The sequence below is a fragment of the Scophthalmus maximus genome, chromosome 2, assembly GCF_022379125.1.
Source record: "Scophthalmus maximus strain ysfricsl-2021 chromosome 2, ASM2237912v1, whole genome shotgun sequence".
In the NCBI taxonomy this organism is placed as follows: Eukaryota; Metazoa; Chordata; class Actinopteri; order Pleuronectiformes; family Scophthalmidae; genus Scophthalmus; species Scophthalmus maximus.
Genome location: NC_061516.1, coordinates 14,845,001 through 14,863,874, shown reverse-complemented (window position 1 = coordinate 14,863,874; position 18,874 = coordinate 14,845,001). Strand labels below are relative to the sequence as shown.

The 18,874-nt window shown below is 43.1% G+C and overlaps 1 protein-coding gene across 1 annotated transcript in view; it reads right to left on the bottom strand.

Annotated features, from left to right (window-relative positions):
• Window positions 1–579: 579 nt before the first annotated feature.
• ubash3ba (ubiquitin associated and SH3 domain containing Ba) overlaps window positions 580–18,874 on the bottom strand; it is a 20,105-nt gene continuing 1,810 nt past the window's right edge. The window contains exons 2-14 of the mRNA XM_035624868.2: window positions 7,183–7,236; window positions 6,781–6,967; window positions 5,553–5,751; window positions 5,285–5,454; window positions 4,960–5,168; window positions 4,358–4,493; window positions 4,010–4,130; window positions 3,781–3,903; window positions 3,486–3,578; window positions 3,032–3,176; window positions 2,830–2,936; window positions 2,202–2,311; window positions 580–2,091 (exon numbers count right to left, since the gene is read on the bottom strand). Of these exons, the coding sequence (XP_035480761.1) occupies window positions 1,954–2,091; window positions 2,202–2,311; window positions 2,830–2,936; window positions 3,032–3,176; window positions 3,486–3,578; window positions 3,781–3,903; window positions 4,010–4,130; window positions 4,358–4,493; window positions 4,960–5,168; window positions 5,285–5,454; window positions 5,553–5,751; window positions 6,781–6,967; window positions 7,183–7,236 (1,792 nt within the window). The 3' untranslated portion in view covers window positions 580–1,953. The remainder of the gene's footprint in view (window positions 2,092–2,201; window positions 2,312–2,829; window positions 2,937–3,031; window positions 3,177–3,485; window positions 3,579–3,780; window positions 3,904–4,009; window positions 4,131–4,357; window positions 4,494–4,959; window positions 5,169–5,284; window positions 5,455–5,552; window positions 5,752–6,780; window positions 6,968–7,182; window positions 7,237–18,874) is intronic.

Sequence of the window (18,874 nt, the reverse complement as noted above, 5' to 3'; positions counted from 1 at the left end):
CATGCAGTATTAGATGTGACATATAGGCCTTTATGTGCATTATAGTCTGAAGGTAACATCTCTTACCCATGTCCGCCTCTTCACCCACACCGGTCACCTGAGGATGGATATGGAGATCCGCCTCCTCGATGCTGTCGCCTGGGTGGTGCAGCTCTTCCAGCCGGACGTGAGAAATGCGAGCCCGTCATCCAGACTACAATATACTGAGCCCCAGATTGTTTTCCGCACCTCTGGCTGGAGCAGACAGGATCTGGGTTAAATGTGTCCAGCGTTACCAGGCTCTGTGGGAGGTGATCGGGCTTATCCCAACAACTCAGTTGACCAGAGTTTGAGTCAGATAAACCATTTCATTTCATTTTTGATTGGCTGCTCGTCTCACAGAACACTTCTGACTGGCTGCTGTTTGTGTGAACTATAAACTTGACAAATTAAACTTTTAATGTGGTCCAAAAAAAGAAGCCCAAATTAGCAACACCTGTTTAAATATCTACAACCCCACTCTATATCGATGTTAAACGTATTAAAAATAGCAGTATGGAAAAATTATATATACACACACAAAAGATGTTCGACACTTAATGGAACTGAGCAATTCTTTGTCATTTATTCCGCCTGTGATTTTCCTGCAAATGTTTCTCCTTTTTTTAAAGAAAATGTTATTTGTCTCTAATTCTGATACAGATATTGCAAATGGGGTTAGTCAGTATGTTTTCTCACATATGCTTAGAGAAACAGTAAGACAATAAAGATTCATCAACAATACAATAAAGCTACTGCCAGATGGTAATTGTCCGAGTGTTATCTGTCGCTTTCCCCAACCTTCACACTCGTTACTGGTGTGAAGAGGTAATTCTTTGACAGAACACATGGCACCGGCTTATACGTATAAGCCTATATAAGCCTCCACAACTTTGCTTTATTCATTTATGAGAGTATCAATAGATGTTTCTGTGTCATACAACAAAAACTGGTATAGGCAGTAAGCACTTTCATCATCTGACATAACCAAAAAACATCTGAAATGCAACGTAAGACGTGTTTGAGAAGCAGTGTGGTTATCAGGCTTATAGAGAGTGTCAGGGTCATGATGAACAAGCAAAAGTTTTGGCCAATGCACCTGCTTCAAATCAAAAACCAACAAATTTCATCATGTTCGTTGCCTTCTGTCATACTGACTTGGTTGCACTTGTGGTCCTAACAAAACCTGCGCTGCCTTCACATAATGCCTGTGGACCACGGCCTTACAGGAAGCTTTGAGGATTCATGTGGGCACATAGATTTTGACTTGGAAGAACGGCTTAATGATATGACATTTACAGGAATAGAACACGTATAATCAACTACCCACCTCAGCACCAGAAATAATGAAGATCAGTTCTCCCGTGTCTGATTGTCAACATTTCTTTTGTGCTTTTTTGTAAGGCGGGTCATGGTTATGAGTTAAATAATGACTTCTAACACATGGAAAAAATATTTCTATGGTTTAGAGTCTTCGAGTCGTCAGCGAACTCCTGTCACAGTGTGCGAGGAGGCAGCAGAGCGCAGTCTTCGCCGCCCTGCGCCCGAGAGCTGGTGCCACGGACAGATCTTCGTGACAAACCTTCTTGTGGCTTGAAAAATAACTCATCGGCAACCGTCAAGAAATATCCAGATTTCTCCAAAATCGGGGCCAAAGAAGTGGAATGTTGAGAGCCGTGCCACAAACCCCTGCCCTACCTGTAGCCCGTCATCACTGTGGACTCCACACAAACTATTTTCTCTATCCTGAGCTGTACATCTGAATACGTTCGCCTCACTGAATGCTTACATTTTTGCATGACGTCTTTGACAGAAGACAGACTTTTGGGGGGCGGGGGTCCTTGGGCTGGACTTGTAGCAGTGTGGGTTAAAAATAAATACTTTTTTTCAGCAGTTCAGGGCAGCAAAAAGATAGTGAGCCAAGCACCATATCCCTCAGTCTTGCATTAACATTTCCCTCCAGTTGAAACTGTGATTGGGTCCATGTGTCAGAGGCAAGATGGGTGGATCGATCAGCTGCCACACCCCGGTCTCTCCCATTTCCTCACTAGCACAAAAACCCAAGTAAGGAATCTGCACACACAAAAAAAGGAGATAGTTGAGTATGTTGTCAAAGAAAAAGAAAAGAGTGGGTGAGAGGATAGAATTGAAAAGGAGTGATGACACTCGAGTAGCAGACTGACCTTCCGGACAACTTGGACAAAGTCCTTGGAGTTCTGGGGACTCAGGCCTTGTATCTGGCGAGTGCAGGCCTCCAGGGAGGAGGCATGGGCCACAATCAGGACTGTGTTTCCTGTGTGAAAGAGGCAGAGAGCCTTATTACACAGATAGCACTATCTTAATGTAATGTTTATGGACACTCAGTAGTCGGTAATTTGCAGTCTGACGCGTTCAGGCTCTTTGAGATATCTATATAGAAGCTGGGACAGTATAAACAGAAACCTTATTTCCCCTTTGGGCCTTCTGAATCAAAATTAAACATTGTGATTCAGAGGGGCAGCTGGCTAAGAAAAAAGTGCTCATAAAAAAAAGCATTCTATTCACTTTTCAGGTTCTAGGGTGTGTATTTAGAGTCTGCTTAACTTTCTTTGTGTAAGCCAGCAGAGAAGGAGCCGGTGTCATTGTTCAGTTTTGATTGTACTAGCCTGCTCCGTGTACAGAGGCCACCACAGATTACATTTTGAACAGGAAGCTTTGAAATGTAATAATCTCAAAAAACAAGTGGCCGAGGCAGCAGGTGGATGTTGCCATCATTTAGCCCTTCGTAAAGTTTTAATTTGAAACCATGGATACATGATGGTTCCACTTTACCCAGGTTCTTGCACTCTGCCACGATCTCCCGCGTCACTTGGAAGCTCCTGCTGATGTAGGTGTCATATGACTCTGAAACCGTCAATTTACTGATGGGAATATGAGGTCTAGGAGTAAAACATTAGGTTGAGAAGGTTAGTGTAAAGTGCAGTATAACGGATAAAAATATAATAGATTCTGTAGCACCAGTGTTGCTGTGTACCTGTACGTTGTGTCCACACACAGATTAGCAGCCGCCAGCTCAGCTGGGGAGATCCAGCCAGGTAAACATGTGCCTGAAACCCACTTGGTCCATTCAAACAATCCGGGCTCTACTCGGATTTTTGTCTTTCCCTCCTGCTGGAGACCTGACCCAGAGGGAAACACAAGAGACGAGACGTCAGAGGACTGACCTTGCATTTATTCAGAAATGTCAGTTTGTCTTGCTCCCTTAGAATTTTTATATAAAATCTATAGAGAGATCTTAACATGAAAGGAAAGCCTTGGCGCAATTAGGAGATGAGATATAAAGATATAAATGATGTCTCTGGGTACATCAGAAGTTTTGTAACGATGTGTGAAGAACCACACCGGCAGAGGAAGCAGAAAAGATGCTGTGCATCTCGTCTGTGACTGTGGTCAGAGTGGATTATGTGCAATGAAGACGAAGGTCCTACCCTGCAGAATATGCTGAGCAGTCTGGACACAGCGAAGAGAAGGAGAGCAGTAAACAAAGTCTATTCCTGTGTGGCTTTCCAACAGGGCTTCACCTGTGGTGGGCGGAAAAAAAACATTGGGATTTTATTGTCAAGCATCTCAATTGTTATGTTGTCTTGGGAAAACACAATTCTACTGTATTAAATGATGCTCAAACACTGAGATCATTCAGTTTTCTGTGGTAACTTTGCATTAGTAGACATGGCACATCTTTTACACATTCATTTAAACAACACCAGAAAAAAGTGCACTGACCTACAAGATGGGCCTGGGTGGAGCCAAACACAGTAATTGGACAATCTTTGTCATAGTCCCGGTGACCTCCGCTCCTGGGTGGCAGGCTGGACGGCATGTTGAGATTAGAGCGAATGTATCGGCCTATGCAGAAACAAATAATCAGAATCTCACAGCAGACGTCAAGAGTGTCTGATACAAGTCTGTAGTATGAAAAAAAAACCAGAGTCATCTCCTCTTGTCTGCTTACCTTTGGAGTCGAAGCACTGAGTGACCCAGTGTTTCCCGAACACCACATCCATCCTCTCCCCATGGCGACACACAAACAGTCTCATCCTAGACAAGGAGGACTGACTAGTTGGCCTCGATACCTGAAATAAGAGATTCATTTCACATTGTGAGGCATTAGACACAAGTTGAACAGCACTAATCTCGAGCTCACGTCGGATGCTTCCACTGTGAACTCGTCGTATTGGAATGCACAACATTGTTGCTAGACAGCAGCGAGGTTCACGATTATTTCACTTCATCTTGCATCCTGAGGATGCTTCTTCTTTTTATGCTTGCACACAATAAAAAATAAGAAAATCCACTGTACCTGCATGGGAGGACAGATGCTGGGAGGATCCATGAGACTGTCAAGCAAACTGTCATTGAGCTGTCCGTCAAACAACAACCCGCCCACGGTGCTGCCAGTGTTTGACGGAGAGGCGCTGTCGCGGATGGAGTGAGACCTGAGGACCGGACAAACACGGAGCACTACACTTAACTTTTAACGACATTAATATAGCATGGTTAAAAAAAATAAAATGAATAAACTAAAAAAATAAGAAATCAACAAACTCCTCAACACATTTACGCTATACAGCATATTACCTCACAGACATCAGGCACAATTAAAGTGAGACTGATGAAAAGTGTGTTTTTTTAAGTTGTGCAAATATCAATAGAGTGACAAGAATGAATGGAAGGAGGTAGGGAGTTCTGTAGTTTTGTGGCAGCTGCACAGAAAATCCCAAGACAGTAAAACATAACCGATTCAAAGTGTGAATAATGTGGGCGAAGGAGCCCAGTGAGTCGCAGGCCAAGACTGTGATTCACCGCTCATCTTTTGTTGTAATCTTCCTAGCCAGCTACTGTATGAAGGATCCCCTTATTTGTGTACATCTGTACTTTGTGGATTGTAAGTTTGAGATGTACCCGTGGACAACCCAGGTGTCGGACTCATCGGCGCGGTTGACGTAGTTCTCGGGCAGCAGGCCGGACAGCCCCGTGCCCAGCGAGGTGCCGTACACCCAGCCCTCACTGGCGCTGCTTTGCTCCACCGGGGACATGAAGATGAAGTCTCCCGTCACCAGCTCAAGCTCGTCGTCATTCTGAGGCACATATGGGTACATGACTTGCAGTGTCTACAGCGGTGGGAAGAGGGTTAACAACCATTAGACAAAGGGTGATTATGATTTGAATATTTCTGTAAAAAAAACGGAAATTTAGCACAGAGTTGAAGAGGGGAAACTGTATCTACCTCGTGGTTAGCAAACCGAATGTCCCGGGAGAAGAGCACAGTCAGCCAGTCGCAGCCCAACGACACGTCCACGTTTTTGGCCAACTTATCCAGAACCGGAAGGTGACTGGCTTGGAAGTGGTACGCCAACGTGACGTGAAGTTGTTTCTTATGGGGCTCGACGTGAACATCTGGACAAAGGAGAAAGAGGAAGACACCCAATATAAATTAGTCCAAAACCTGACTGCATTTGTTCGTATCGGGACTTTCACCAAAAGGGGACTCAAACCTGCTTTAGCTGCTGCTTCAGTGGCAAAATCTGCAGCAAAACTCTTCAGCACCTCGGCAATCTGCTCCTCCACAAAGAGGCCGATGAAGCTGGAGGACGTGTAGGGCTCCAGGGGCAGGGGCATGGGTATGCGACCCTTCCACTTGGCCACCGTGGTCTGGAGGGCGTCGCACAGAGCCTCCACCTTCCCGTCGGCACACTGAGCACAGCAGAGACGAGGCAACGGGAAAATTCAGTGAACCACTAGTCATTACATGGGACAGACAATCACATGTACAGTAACAGGGGGCACTTTATTAGGTTTATTTACGCCTGTAAAATCTAATAAAATCCAACACAACATAGTCACCTCCCTTCAATAATACTATTCACCTATGGCTGATATTGAGACAGGTCAGCTCAGTTTGCAGAGGTGCTGAACTGGACAACATTATATTAAGAGGGCGTATTAGAAATCTAATGCAGTCCAATGCAACACAGTCATTAACTATGACCCCAGTGGGAAATAAACAACAACATATAGTTGAATTAATGCCTCTTGGACAATTCATTCATTCATCCATCATCCATAAAATGTATATGGTAAAATATAAACCAGTCTAGAGCTGCTTGGGTGGCTAAGAAACAGAACAAAACAAACCCTTTAAAATAATTCATCATGTAACAAGGAGCCCGACTTACAAGGAATTTTGGGCAGCCGATGCGATACAGATATTATATCAAATTTAAAATTTCCACTGATATATATATATATTAAAGAATATATTTGGCAATGATTCCCTAAGATGTCATTATCAAATTCTAATGACAGAAATGTAATTGAGGCTTTTACATTTTAAACATACACACTATATATAACTATGAATAAAAAGAAAACAAATACAACCGAGTAACTAGAACTTGAAGTAAGAAAATTAAATGTTAAATGAAATCTATTCGATAAAATAAAAGTTTACATATTGCTGGATATCGGCAAACGTAAAATCGACACGTAAAAGGCAACGTCGTATCAGATGATTTTTATCGGCCAAGAGAGCAAAACGCCAAACACTGACGAGCTGCATCAACAGAGAGGAAGTGGGGTCACAAGTTTAAAACTTGCCAACAGGGGTTTGAAAGCCATAAAGAGACAATAGGGAGTCAACAAATTCTGCAAAAACTGTAAAGATAATATGTGACTGCACACACACACACACACACACACAGACAGACTAAGGCTGAGACTGACCATGAAGAACTGGCAGAGGGTGATGTGGGGGAAGATGTTGTGCGCCTTATTCTTGCCACAGGAGACGCGGGACTGCTGCCAGAAGAACGAGAGCTGCTGCAGCAGCGGCCCACTGGGCCGCAGGTACAACACGTATTCTCGCGGCAGGGGGTCGTCCAGGAAGGGGTCGTCCACGTGGGAGAAGAGCCTGCAGCGATAGACACAGCCAAGAAGAGCGGAGGTGAGGACAGCTAACATCCAGCAGAGGGCACTACTGCTGCGGCAGCACAGTGACACAATGCAATGTACAGTGGGGTCAGCAGATGTCAACGTTTAATACCACTGTGAGATTTTCTACTGGCACTCCAGTTTGTTCAGTGTGATGAGTGCCAGAGTGCATTTGAGGAGATGTGCAGTTCTCACCAGTCACAAGCTGCCTGGACGTTTTTGCCTCCCGTAGAAACCAGAGCTTTCAAGCTGCAAAGGGAAAGAGGGAGGGAGATCAAAGCACAGTCAGTCACACACAAAAAAATCAATATATTCTCTTCCGGACCCGGTTTGTTAGGAGGGGATCGCTGCGCCTCCAACGTGACAAAAGAACAAAGAGCAAACATCCCACGAGAGCAGTAAGATGAGCAACGAGCGCACGATAATAATTCATACCAGAAGATCTTTGTTCATACCAGAGGTTCGGTGATACAGAAATGGATTTGAGCCACTCATATTCTTTGCTGTGAAAATATTTCAGGGAGTTCAGCCACTCGGTACATGCAAAGCCCCGGGTTCAGTGGCATGTTGGTTTTAACACGGAGCTACAGGTGGTTCTGTCTGTGATTGAACACAGAACACTAATGATGAAGAGGAGGGTGGTGGGTGGTTGTTTCTTGAGAAAATCAGCTCACAGTCTTGGTTAAGAATCAATTTCTGATGCAGCCAAGAGTCACAATATTAAGACCTGGAAATGTGACAGTAACATTGAGGAAAAACATACTGTGTAATAGACATTAATTAAAGAAAAATACAGTGTCCATGACCGAAAGATGTGATTATGCAGAGCCCTTTCATAAACTTCATAAAAGAGGTCTTGTTGGAGCCAGAGGGAGACGATTACACGATGACTCTTGAGTGCTTCTTAATCTAATTAGTGTCCTCCTTTAAAAACCACTGGTACTGGGGGTAGCCGCTGAAGGGATTCACTGAATCCAGCAGCTCGCCTCTTTTTGAGGAGGACTAACACATAATATCAAGGCGTGACTAGAACTCTGAGGGTTTACACACCCGTGACTCACTTTTTGAACATGCTACACACTTGCAGCCTTATTTGCAAAGATTTAGCACAGAATGCCCCAATTTTTTCCACTTCATATTCCTAAATGAGCGTATATGCTGTAGTTTTATTAAACAAACTGGTGGCACCTGGGGGTGTGTGTATGTGACTCAGGCTTTACACACAGTGAGGGGTCAGTTTATTTGATTCAAAGCTTCTAGATTCAAATAGATAACACCTCTGTAAACAGCAAAGATTCCCTTTTTATTTGTTTATTATGTTGTTTTTTTAATGATACTGAAAAATGTAATCCCAGACAGGGAAAGAAAGTAATGTTTGGATAAGTGACTCATTTCAGTATGAAGCAACAGGAAATGAGCACATCGTCTCCACAGCGCTTAACCTTTAAAACCCCACCACAAGCCGTGCAATCCCATCTCCTTTCAGTTCGACTACTTCACGTGCTTTGTTAGATTTATACGAAGACAAAGCTCCGCACTGCTGCCACGCTTTGTATAAAGTGTAACCATGCTGCCCCTTAAGACAGCGCTGCTTGTCCCTGCTCTGACTGGCTGTTCTCATGAGTGAAGAAAAATAACAATCTACAGCTGATAAATGAACGAGGAGGAGGAGGTGCTGCACCATTTGTACAGCCACTGAAAACAGCCTCAATAGTGTGTTGTCGCTGAAACCGGCGTCCATCGAGTCACTCTAGCGTTCAATGATCCAATGAGCCATTTTTAAATGTGACCCAGTGAGAGGGCCCTAGATACAGCAACGTCCCCACAGCCCGGGGCAGTGCCCTGACAGAGCACAGAGCACAGGGTGGGAGCGCCGAAAACGAACAGCATCGTAACAGATGGCTCACACAGATCTACCACAACGTGCACAGACAAATATAATATGCAGGGTTGAACTTAAACCGAATACAAGCTACAGAGACAGCACAGCACAGTCAAACCCCGAACAACTGTTACATGACGGATACAACATTTGACCTCATTGATGCGTGTCTATTCCTCCATTATGAGCCATTACTGCTCGTAGGAGGCTTCAAGCAGTCGTATTATTCAGAGATGCCACCTGGTGCTGTGTGGAGGAGGACAAGAAGGAAATTTTCCCTCAGAAGGCATGATGAGTTTACAGGCAGATGTGACCGAGACGTCACTAAAACCCCCATTCCTGGCCAGGAATGCGGATCGCTTGCGTCTGATCTCAGCTGTCATTTCGTGAAAGTGAACCCGTGTGACATGAAATCACAGGAAAAGGTGCCAGTGAGCACACTCACAGAGACCACACAAGGTTAATTTTGTGTTTATTCTTTTAGGCTACTGGAATGACTAGAAACCCTGTTTCAGGTACAGTCAAGTAGAGAAAATTTCATTTACACAGCCGAATATCACAAATCACAAATCCGGGGCAACGATCTGTACAGCACATGGGACCCTCAAACATCCTCAGGACCTCAAAATAGATTTTAAAAAAGTCCTAAAAAAATCAGGGTCACAGTTCAACAAAAGAAAGAGCAGATGACAAGGGGCTATGGAAGGCTAACGTGGAGACTGCGTTAGTGTCTGCATTTCTGTTACTATCACTGGAGCAGTGGGCTTTTAATTACAAAGCGAAATATTACAACAATGTCAGAGACATAGTTTACTATGTTTATGAAAACAGGAATTACTGTACATTCAGAATCAACGTTGAATTGAAATGTTTGAATTTACATTTTTTCCCCAGGGTCAAAATATGTTAAGTCTGGTAGAGTTTAATGAGGAAAAGAGTCCATAAGGTTACATGGTGAATTTGCTCTTCTGATCTAATTGTTAAGTGGACTCGCTCAAGGAAAATATATCTATACAAATGCATAGAAATGTACTGAAACATAAGGTTCCCTGATTTGGAAATCTGGACCATCGCAGAAAGCCCCACCCTCTTACTATATTCATTCTCAAGCATATCCCCCCAAAAAACCAGTACAACAACAAAATATAGTGTTATCACAGATAATAAGAAATAAACTGCTCATACCACATTTAATAATACCCACAATCAGTAATATTGGATGTGCTTCAGTCTGCACAATCAGGAAACGCAACCTACTTCAAGCATATTTCCTTTACACGTGAAACTTTCACTTTGTGGTTTGGTGACAGATATGATGGTCTAAATTAAGTGCCAGGGGGAAGAAAAAATATTTTGAGTTTTATTTTTTCAGGTGCTATAGTTCATAAAATCTGTTTTGATGTGTTTTAAATTCACATTGTGGCTCTGGCTCGTCCCTTTCTCAACAGCTGTGTGTTTTGAATCTCCTCCATGCTCACTGTCGCTGTAGTGATGCTGGGGTTTATCGAGGGTTGTGTAGTCTTCCTCATTACTTCCGCCTGGTGGGCGCCTGGGACCAGCTTGTTGAAGCCGTCAGTCGTTCATGTGTCAGCAGGAGGATTTATCTATTCTCCCCTTGTCTTAAAGACGGGTGGGTATGCACAAAAACAATGGTCTGCTGGAACATTTTGGTTCCTTGAAGAAAGTTCCTGGGAGTAAGAGTTCATGGTGCTTTCAGTCAAAATGCATCTCCACAATGCGTCGTTGTGGGTGAACAATCATCTTCTTTTTTTAGGCGGACACTTAGGGGGAGATTATTGTCCTGGCCACCTCCCGTCTGTATTCTGACTCAGTCCAATAACTGCTGCATCATCAGCAAATTTGATGATACTGGCGTTGCTCTGGGAGGCCACAGAGTCTACATGCTCTACAGGCATGAAGAGCATGGGACTCAGCACACAGCCCTGTGGAGTTCCCAAGTTTACAGACATAGTCTTGGATGTGTGATTCACCACCGTAACCGACTGGTGTCTGCCTGTTGGTAAGCTCAGTGCCCAGTTACAGAGGTCAAGAGCGTTGACGGCATCCACTGTGGTAAACGCTAAACTGTAGTTAGTAAACAGTAAGTCGGTGTGTGCTGTTGTGCTGAAGGCGTTCTACTTTTGACCTTGTTTGGTCTATACACAAACTGGAGAGGGTCCCATGTGTCCGGTACAGTCGTCTCCATGTTACTCAAGACAATTCTCCCCATAGGAGTCGGCGCAATGGGCTGCCAGTCGCGGAGGCACAGGTATTTTTTATTATTTTTCAGCAGTGGTGGGAAGATGGTTGTTTCAAAGCAGGTGGAGATTGAGGTTTGTGAGAGGGACAGGGTTGAACTAGGTTCACAAGAGATCTTGCATTGATGAGCAGGTTTGGAGTGCTTGTCCAGGAAAGTCGTCTGGGCCGGCTGCAAACCATGGGTTTATTTTCCTCTCCCGTATGAGCCAGCTAGTCGATGTTTGGCCCAGGAGGACGGCACGTCCTGCACCACAGCCCCGTGCACAGCATCTGCTGTTTGATAATTTTTCTATTTTCTAATATTTTTCTAATATTTTAGTGACAAACAGTTTGTTTTTGATGAATTAAACGTGCCCGTTTTAAATGTCTTTTCTGTTTTCCTCCATGGCTGAAACCGTCATGGACAAACTGTGCTGAATAACTGCATCTAACCCCAGAGGCCTCTCCTTTGCTCTTAGCAAGAACTAAGCAAGTTATTTATAAACTGCATTTCCTGTTCACAGCTCGACAAAGATGGAAAAAAAACATTAGAGACAGCCAGGGAGAGAACTCACTCTGAATTAGGTATGGCTTCAAACAAGCAGCACTGTTCGCATAAACGACGGTGACCATTATTAGACGAGGGCCTTTGCTTCACGTGCACATGCACCAGTGCTGCGGGAAATGTTGGAAAAGAGCCTTTTATTCCACCCACATATGGCATCTGTGTTCCATTCCCTTTTTTAACCCCTACCACAGATCAAATGTTCTGGCTGCCTGGTGTTTATACAGTGGTGTTTTGGGTTTTCCAGATATGTAAACATTCTTTTGACTGTTTATCATAGCTGTCCCTTTACCTAGACTTCAGATATTTTCCAGGTTGTTCAAGACATTTATTACTCTGTCAGGCAAGCCGCACACTTTTCAAATCATCTCATGAGCGAGAGCACTCTGTAAACATTCTGTTGTTAGTTATTCTGATAAAAAATGCCATGCCTTTAAAGGAAAGAAGAGGAAATCCTCATAATATAACAAGCATGAAGAAGTGAAGTGAACAAAACCATGCCAACCTGTCTCTACACTCATGCAAAGTCACAACTACTCGCTCTCAAGGGCCCCTCCCCGACTCGGCGAATCAACATTTCCTGTTTACTGAGCCAATGGCGATTCACTACCCACTTATCGCACTCAGGGTGCTGGGAGCACTGCTGTGGCCCATCACCAGACTGCTCCCCGTGGAGAGCTCCATCAGCAGAGGAAATGTGCTCCCCGGCGTCGGGCCTGGTCAAACACCAGATGATTTGGCCTGTTCGTCTACCTTCTTCACCAGCTGACTGCCCAGTCAGAGCAAATTATGCAAAAAGAAAAAAAACTATAATAACACCGTTTCAATTCCATTTTACTTTCAGTCCGGCTTACAATAGGATTTGATGTGAGACACAAAAGCAGGAAAAGGTGTGCAAGGCTTTAATATTATAGACACAAACCTGATTCTGTCATGTTAGCAAAGCGTTATGACTATTGCTACTAGTTAGAGTTCAGGGCCACCGTCAGGAAATGACACGACATGGAGTTTTTGTAAATATTCAGCCATGCTCACTTTCTTGCCAAGAGTAAGCCCATATGAGAAGGTGGATACTGTACCACTCTTACGTCGGTGTAATAACTCTTTTACGTAATTCGCCATAAATTCTTATTTATGAATAAATATATGCGATACATTAGCTCAGATCTGTCAGCAGGCTTATTTACATGGACACTTTGGACAGAGCACGGCTAGCTGTGTGTGTCCAGTCTCTGTCCTAAACCTTCATATCTACCGTGTTGTAATGACAGTGGTATTGATTTTCCAACAATTCCTCATACGGCAAACTATGTCGTTTGTGGTAAAAGCGACCGTGTCGACCGTTTCCAAAAATAGCAGCAAAAATACCTTTTTTCGCCTCAGAGCATCATGGGGCTTTATTTTCTTTACCAACACATGGTTAATCAGCTTGTAAAGGTAAGGTTGATGGTTAAGGTGACTTGGCAGAAAAAATCAGCACGATTACGTTACAGAATATAAGTAAATCCTTTTAAATACACATACCTGAGCTCTAGTGGCCGTGTACGTAACTGCGGCTAGAGGTCTGCTGTCTTTAGAACGACCACATACGTCGCGATACGCTGCTTCAAATCTGCTCGTAGTTTGGCGGAGGACAGTCTCTGGCATTCACATGTAACGCTCGGCAAGAAAACGATGAACAAGCAATAAGCACTATAGCAAGACAGTATGGTGATAATTGTTTCACAATTTTTATTTTAGGGTCAGCAAAGCCACTAATAGGACGCTGCTGGTGTTGCACTCTCATAAAGTTTTTCTTCAAAACTGACAAAGCAACATTTCGGTTCCACATCTCTAACAAGGCCCGCTGTGTGCAGCCGGTGTCTGGAACTGCTTCTCTTTCTCTCACTTCATTATTTCTGGAGAAGAGAGACGAGAAGTCTGCAAGGTCAGGCCGAAGACAGAGAGTTGACACCATGAAACAAACTGTGTGGGGCTTTTGTAAAAGATGTTAGTTATATTCCTCACCAGTGGATCGTGTCCATCAAGCTCATTTAGCTTGAACCAATGCTTCTGTCAAAACTGAAATGAGCAGCATTGTCTTATTTTCAGCGCTGCCTGAAGTCAGCCAAACAAGTCAAAGAGCACAAAGCAAGCAAATGTGTCACTAAGAATACATGAGGCACGGCGCCAACAACTGTGATGCATCGCACAGCACTCATCAAAGTCCCAGGCTGTGTCATACACAACATGTCTGAGAGTAACACCCAAAGAATTGTACTAGGCATCTTGAAAAAAAAAAATGAAAAAACCTTTTAAAACACCCGAAAGTGAAGGGTCTCATTTGAATCTAATCTGGAAATCTGATTTTCCAAGCAATGGTCTAATGATAAAAAAATCAGGATAGCTCAGTCAGTACATCAAAACGCGTGTGACATGTGAATCCCCTGCTTCAGCCGCCCTCAAACCACCATCTCAACAGAGCAATCAGCAGAGGTCACAACAAGCCACTTCCGTTAGTGGGCGACTTCCTCTCGGCCGTCTTGAATACAAGCTTAGAGTTTGTCCTTGCAAGCTGCACATGCAGGCACCAAAGAGTCCCATGTACAGTTTGCATACGTAACGCGTCATAATTCCCCGTGATCATGTGGAGCCCTACACGATGAAGTGGCTTGTCGCAGTGCTTTTTAATTTCTTTGCATGGTAGATAAAGGTGAAGTTTTACATGTAGTTGCTACGGTTAAAAAGAAAACATCTCCCGAATATAGTCAGCGCAGACACAGACTTCCTCATGAGCACACAAAAGCTTCACAATGTGACTGACAGGGTGAAAAGAGAGGGTGGGTTTACCATACACCGTCTGATCTGAGCGAGATGCGAGTTACAGCTTAGCGACCGCAGTGGCTCTGGTGTTTTTTATGCTCAAGAAGCACAATGGAGCGCAGACAGTAAACATGTACAGCTTCATCCGCATCAAATCAGCAACCTGAAGCATTGCATCACTATTGAAGGAATCAAAAACAAAAGCTGTTTTTTCCACACATCGGTGAACCGTTATGACGCACGGTTGTGTAGTCAGATGTCAGAAGTCAGTCCTGCGGGCCTTTATTTTTGTGACAGGCAGATTTGAATCATCCATTGATTAGGTAATTGATTAACCGGCAAATCCACTAATCCCATGATAATCTTTCACCTTCTTTTTAAATACAATTTTAAAAAAGGGGTTTTGCTGGTGTAGCGGACATCTCTCTCCTGACATCGGTCACCGGTCACTACACACCCAGTTCCTGTGACCTCCAGATTGACCTGCCTCCCATCTTCATACCATAAAACCCTCATTGGGAACAGGAAGCTTGAACAAAGACGGGCTTGTTCTTATAAACAGACCAGGCCGTCAATATGTCGGAGAGATATACGTTTAAATACGTTGTTAACCGTATATTTATTATCTTTCCAGTTTATCATTATTGCAAGTGTACCCTGCTTGTAGATAGTATTTAGTCTTTTTTTTGTACCAAGTAGTTGTCTTTTGGTTTCTTTGAAGTAGAGAACGGAGATCCATTGATTCAGAGTTTACGACTTTCTTGACTGAGACTGATCAATTCATTCAATTATGTAAATGTGCTCTGCTGTGATCATAACGAGTGCAAATCTGTCACAACGAGATCCGAGCACAGGTTTTTCTCACCAAAGTGCGGTAGTTGAATTTTCCACTAGCGTCACTGTAGGAACATCAGCGATTGTCTAGAATACCACATGACAGTGTTGTTCCTTCTCTTCTGGTTCACTGCCGCCATCTACATAATGTTAGTACCAGATTGAGTAGAAGGGCTTTGACACGGTTTCCCAAGCTAAAACGAAAACAAAACTGCAATAGATGATAACCTGCATCATTTTTAAATGTGTAACTATTTTAAGTTTTTGCACAGCTGCTCTCAGGCAGTTCCGTGACTCACACATGACTGACATGGGCTGACATGAGCCACAGACACATGATCTCTGCTCACTTCTGTGTTATGAAGTTTATCATGCTTCTCACTACCACTTAACCCCCTTATATTTTTGGGGTTTCGAGTTTTCAGGTAGGCTATGTATGTGACTGCGGTGTGCCCAGTTATTTTGGGACCATCGGGTATCTTTCTGCATGACTTCACACGCTCTCAGATGGTAGCTCTAAAGATGTGCTGTTTCTCCCTGAATATGTTCATCATTGAATTAGAGCACTATGTCTCAGTATTTCATTTTATGAAATTGTGTGAGTTTAAGCAACCTTGCAGAAAGTTTACATTCTACAATTTAAATACTTTTTTGATGATTTCTGCATTTGTAAAAAAAAAAAAAAAAAAGATATATTTCCTTACTTTATTTTATATCAAAACATAATATTTCTAGGTAAGACTGGGGGGATTTGGTGAAAATGTTAGAGAGATTACTTACACAGTTATAACAGTTGTAGTTCATTCAATTGAGCTTTTAAACAGTGTTTCCATATTTGGGCTGCAGCTAACAATTAGCTATAGAACTACATTTCGTCTATAAGATGGTGAATGCTCGTTTACAATTTTCCACAGCCCGAGGAAGATAGAAACTTCCAAAGCATCTAAAGTTGCATTTAGAAAAGATGAAAAGCATTTGTTGCTTAGCGAGTAACAAATGTGTGAGTGAGATCTTACTGATCAGAAAACAGTCACTGCATTCCTTTCATAAGCATTTGACTGCACTCCACCCCATTAATATATTATAGTCCAACCAAACCTGCTCTAACTCGACTCGTGTTCAATCGCAGATGTCTACAGCTACCAAAGCCACAGAGAGACAACCTGATGAGACTCTTGTGCGTCCGTCACATTCTGAGCCGAACAAGTTCCCGAAACCTGCTTCGCACAGTGAGGGAGGTCACTATCCGCCCTGCTCATATCCCATTACACTGGTCAATTCCTGAATGACTAAGCAGAAAACCCCCCAATTAAAACAGAGAGGCTGTTTGGTGTGTGTGCGCCCTTGTACTGTATGTGTGTAGATGATTCATGCTCCCTACTGGCTGGAAAAAAAAATGTCTCAAACACAATGAAGCTTTTGTTCCCTGAAGCTATGACTGATAGCTGATTTTCCTATTATTCCTCCTTCCTCCGCCACCAACATTTATGGAAAGGCCATTATGTAAATCTGAAATTTGTTTAGATTTTTAGTTGTTTTTTTTCACTGCAATGTGACCGGGCTGCTTTTGCAATCAGAGAGTCAAATTTGATCAGCACAGGCAGACATGTTCCAGACTGCAGGCCAAAGAGTCAAAGTAAAATGAGCTGAAAGCTGGCACTGAAGCTTTATTTTATTAAACTGTTACACAAAATCAAACCGCTATTATAAAGCTGTTGTGATGAACATGTCCGCAAACAATTGTTTTCACATTGATCAGATATGGAGCCACATTACGATCCAATCAATGTTGTATTTTTTCCATCTGCCGAATTCAAGTCCTACGGTCTCCCTCCTTTTAGCTCCGTTTTGATCTCCACCAAGTCCTGGGGGTTTAAACTGCTAAATGCCCCGCTATGTTCACTAGCTGCTGACTATGTCTGCCTGCTGCTTGGCAGGTAGTGAATAGTGGGTTTACAAGAGATGTGTTTTTGTCTGAGAGCAGCTGCAGGGCGGATGAAAAGCGGCACGTAGTCACATCAGGATTTAAAACCGCGAAAATGTTGTTATGTTACAAACTGCTTGTTAGCAAACTCGTTAACCAAGAGAACTTTATTTTTTCCTCTTAAATAACTTTTAATGTAACTAAATGTTGTGCGATGGTCAACAAAAAAAATCTTGGAGGAGTAAACAGAACTGTTGGGATAAAGACATAGCAAAATTATAACTATAGCACCAACTTGGCCGGACAAGTTAGTGAGTCATCGCTCAGCTCGCTACAGCAGTTCAGTAAACAGTCCTTCCAATGATCTCTACTGTACATCACCACTTTTCTGCCTCCACCGTTTTTGCGTGGATGGGCAAATGTCACATTGAGGTGTGAATAGTAGTTAAGTGAGCCACAGCAGAAAAAAAAAAGAGAAAGTTCTGAGTCGCAACCAAAACAAAAATGCTGAATGAAGCTGAAACGATCAGCAGAGTTGGGAGGATCCAGCGTCTCCGGGTTCTTCAATACGAGCGAACCCTTTAATTTAAACACATTTAACACTGCTAAAAAAAACATGAGATGTCATGTAAGACCAAAATATTCTAATGATATCCAGCCCAACCAACACTCTGTGACAAGTCAGACAGGCTTGAAGGTGACAATGGTAAATTATTCTGCTTCATTATAATTTCACAGCCTCAATCAAATCAAAGTGTGTTCGTCTGTCATCAATAATAGATGCTCATTTAGTCTTTGGGCCAGGAGGCAGGAGGAGAGAGAGCTGCAGTCTGGCACAATCAAAGCCCGAATGACCCTAAGCCGGTGTTGTGGAAGATAAAAAAGGTTTCATTTTGGAGATACAATATCTGTCGAGGTAGAAGAAAAGGGGCTGTTCAACATTCTGGCCTACTTAGGAAAACTCAGATAACCTTCGAACACTCATCGAGGAATATTAGACCCTTATTTTACTAAAAGAAACCGTTAGATATCCTACACCTCAGATACTGTAACAGATCTCGGAGATGATCGCAGAGCTCTGAGACTTACTGCTGCTACTTTTTCAGATTTCTTTTGTTGCATTGGACACACATTTCTGGGCCCACTAACAGATGCAGGAAGGCTTTTGTGTGAGACGAGGCTGTTCAAATCACCGGGCTTCATATATAATGTGGGTTGCCGCCGGCAACGGGAACAATGAGAGGTGACATTATGATTGTAGATGATGTGATCCGGTAGAGTTGGCGCAGAAAGAGGAGGTTAAGACTTTTTTTTGATTTGAAAATTTGATACCTATTCATACCAAACCATATCACACAGGCTGTATCCAGGAGGAACAGGATTCATGAGGACTGATTACCAGTGTTTTGAATCTAAAAAGATTAAATTTGTGGTTAAACATCTACTGCACTCTCCTCTTTACCAAATACTTGAGCGTACGATCAATATAAGTATTACCATTGATGACAACTATTATGTTTGACCCCAAAAAACACTCGCAGCAAACAGACTAGTGAGACTACACATGACTACTCGTCATTTTTTTTGAATGGCATTACATAATCCACACAGGCTACAATCACAAGCCAATACTGCTCATTCC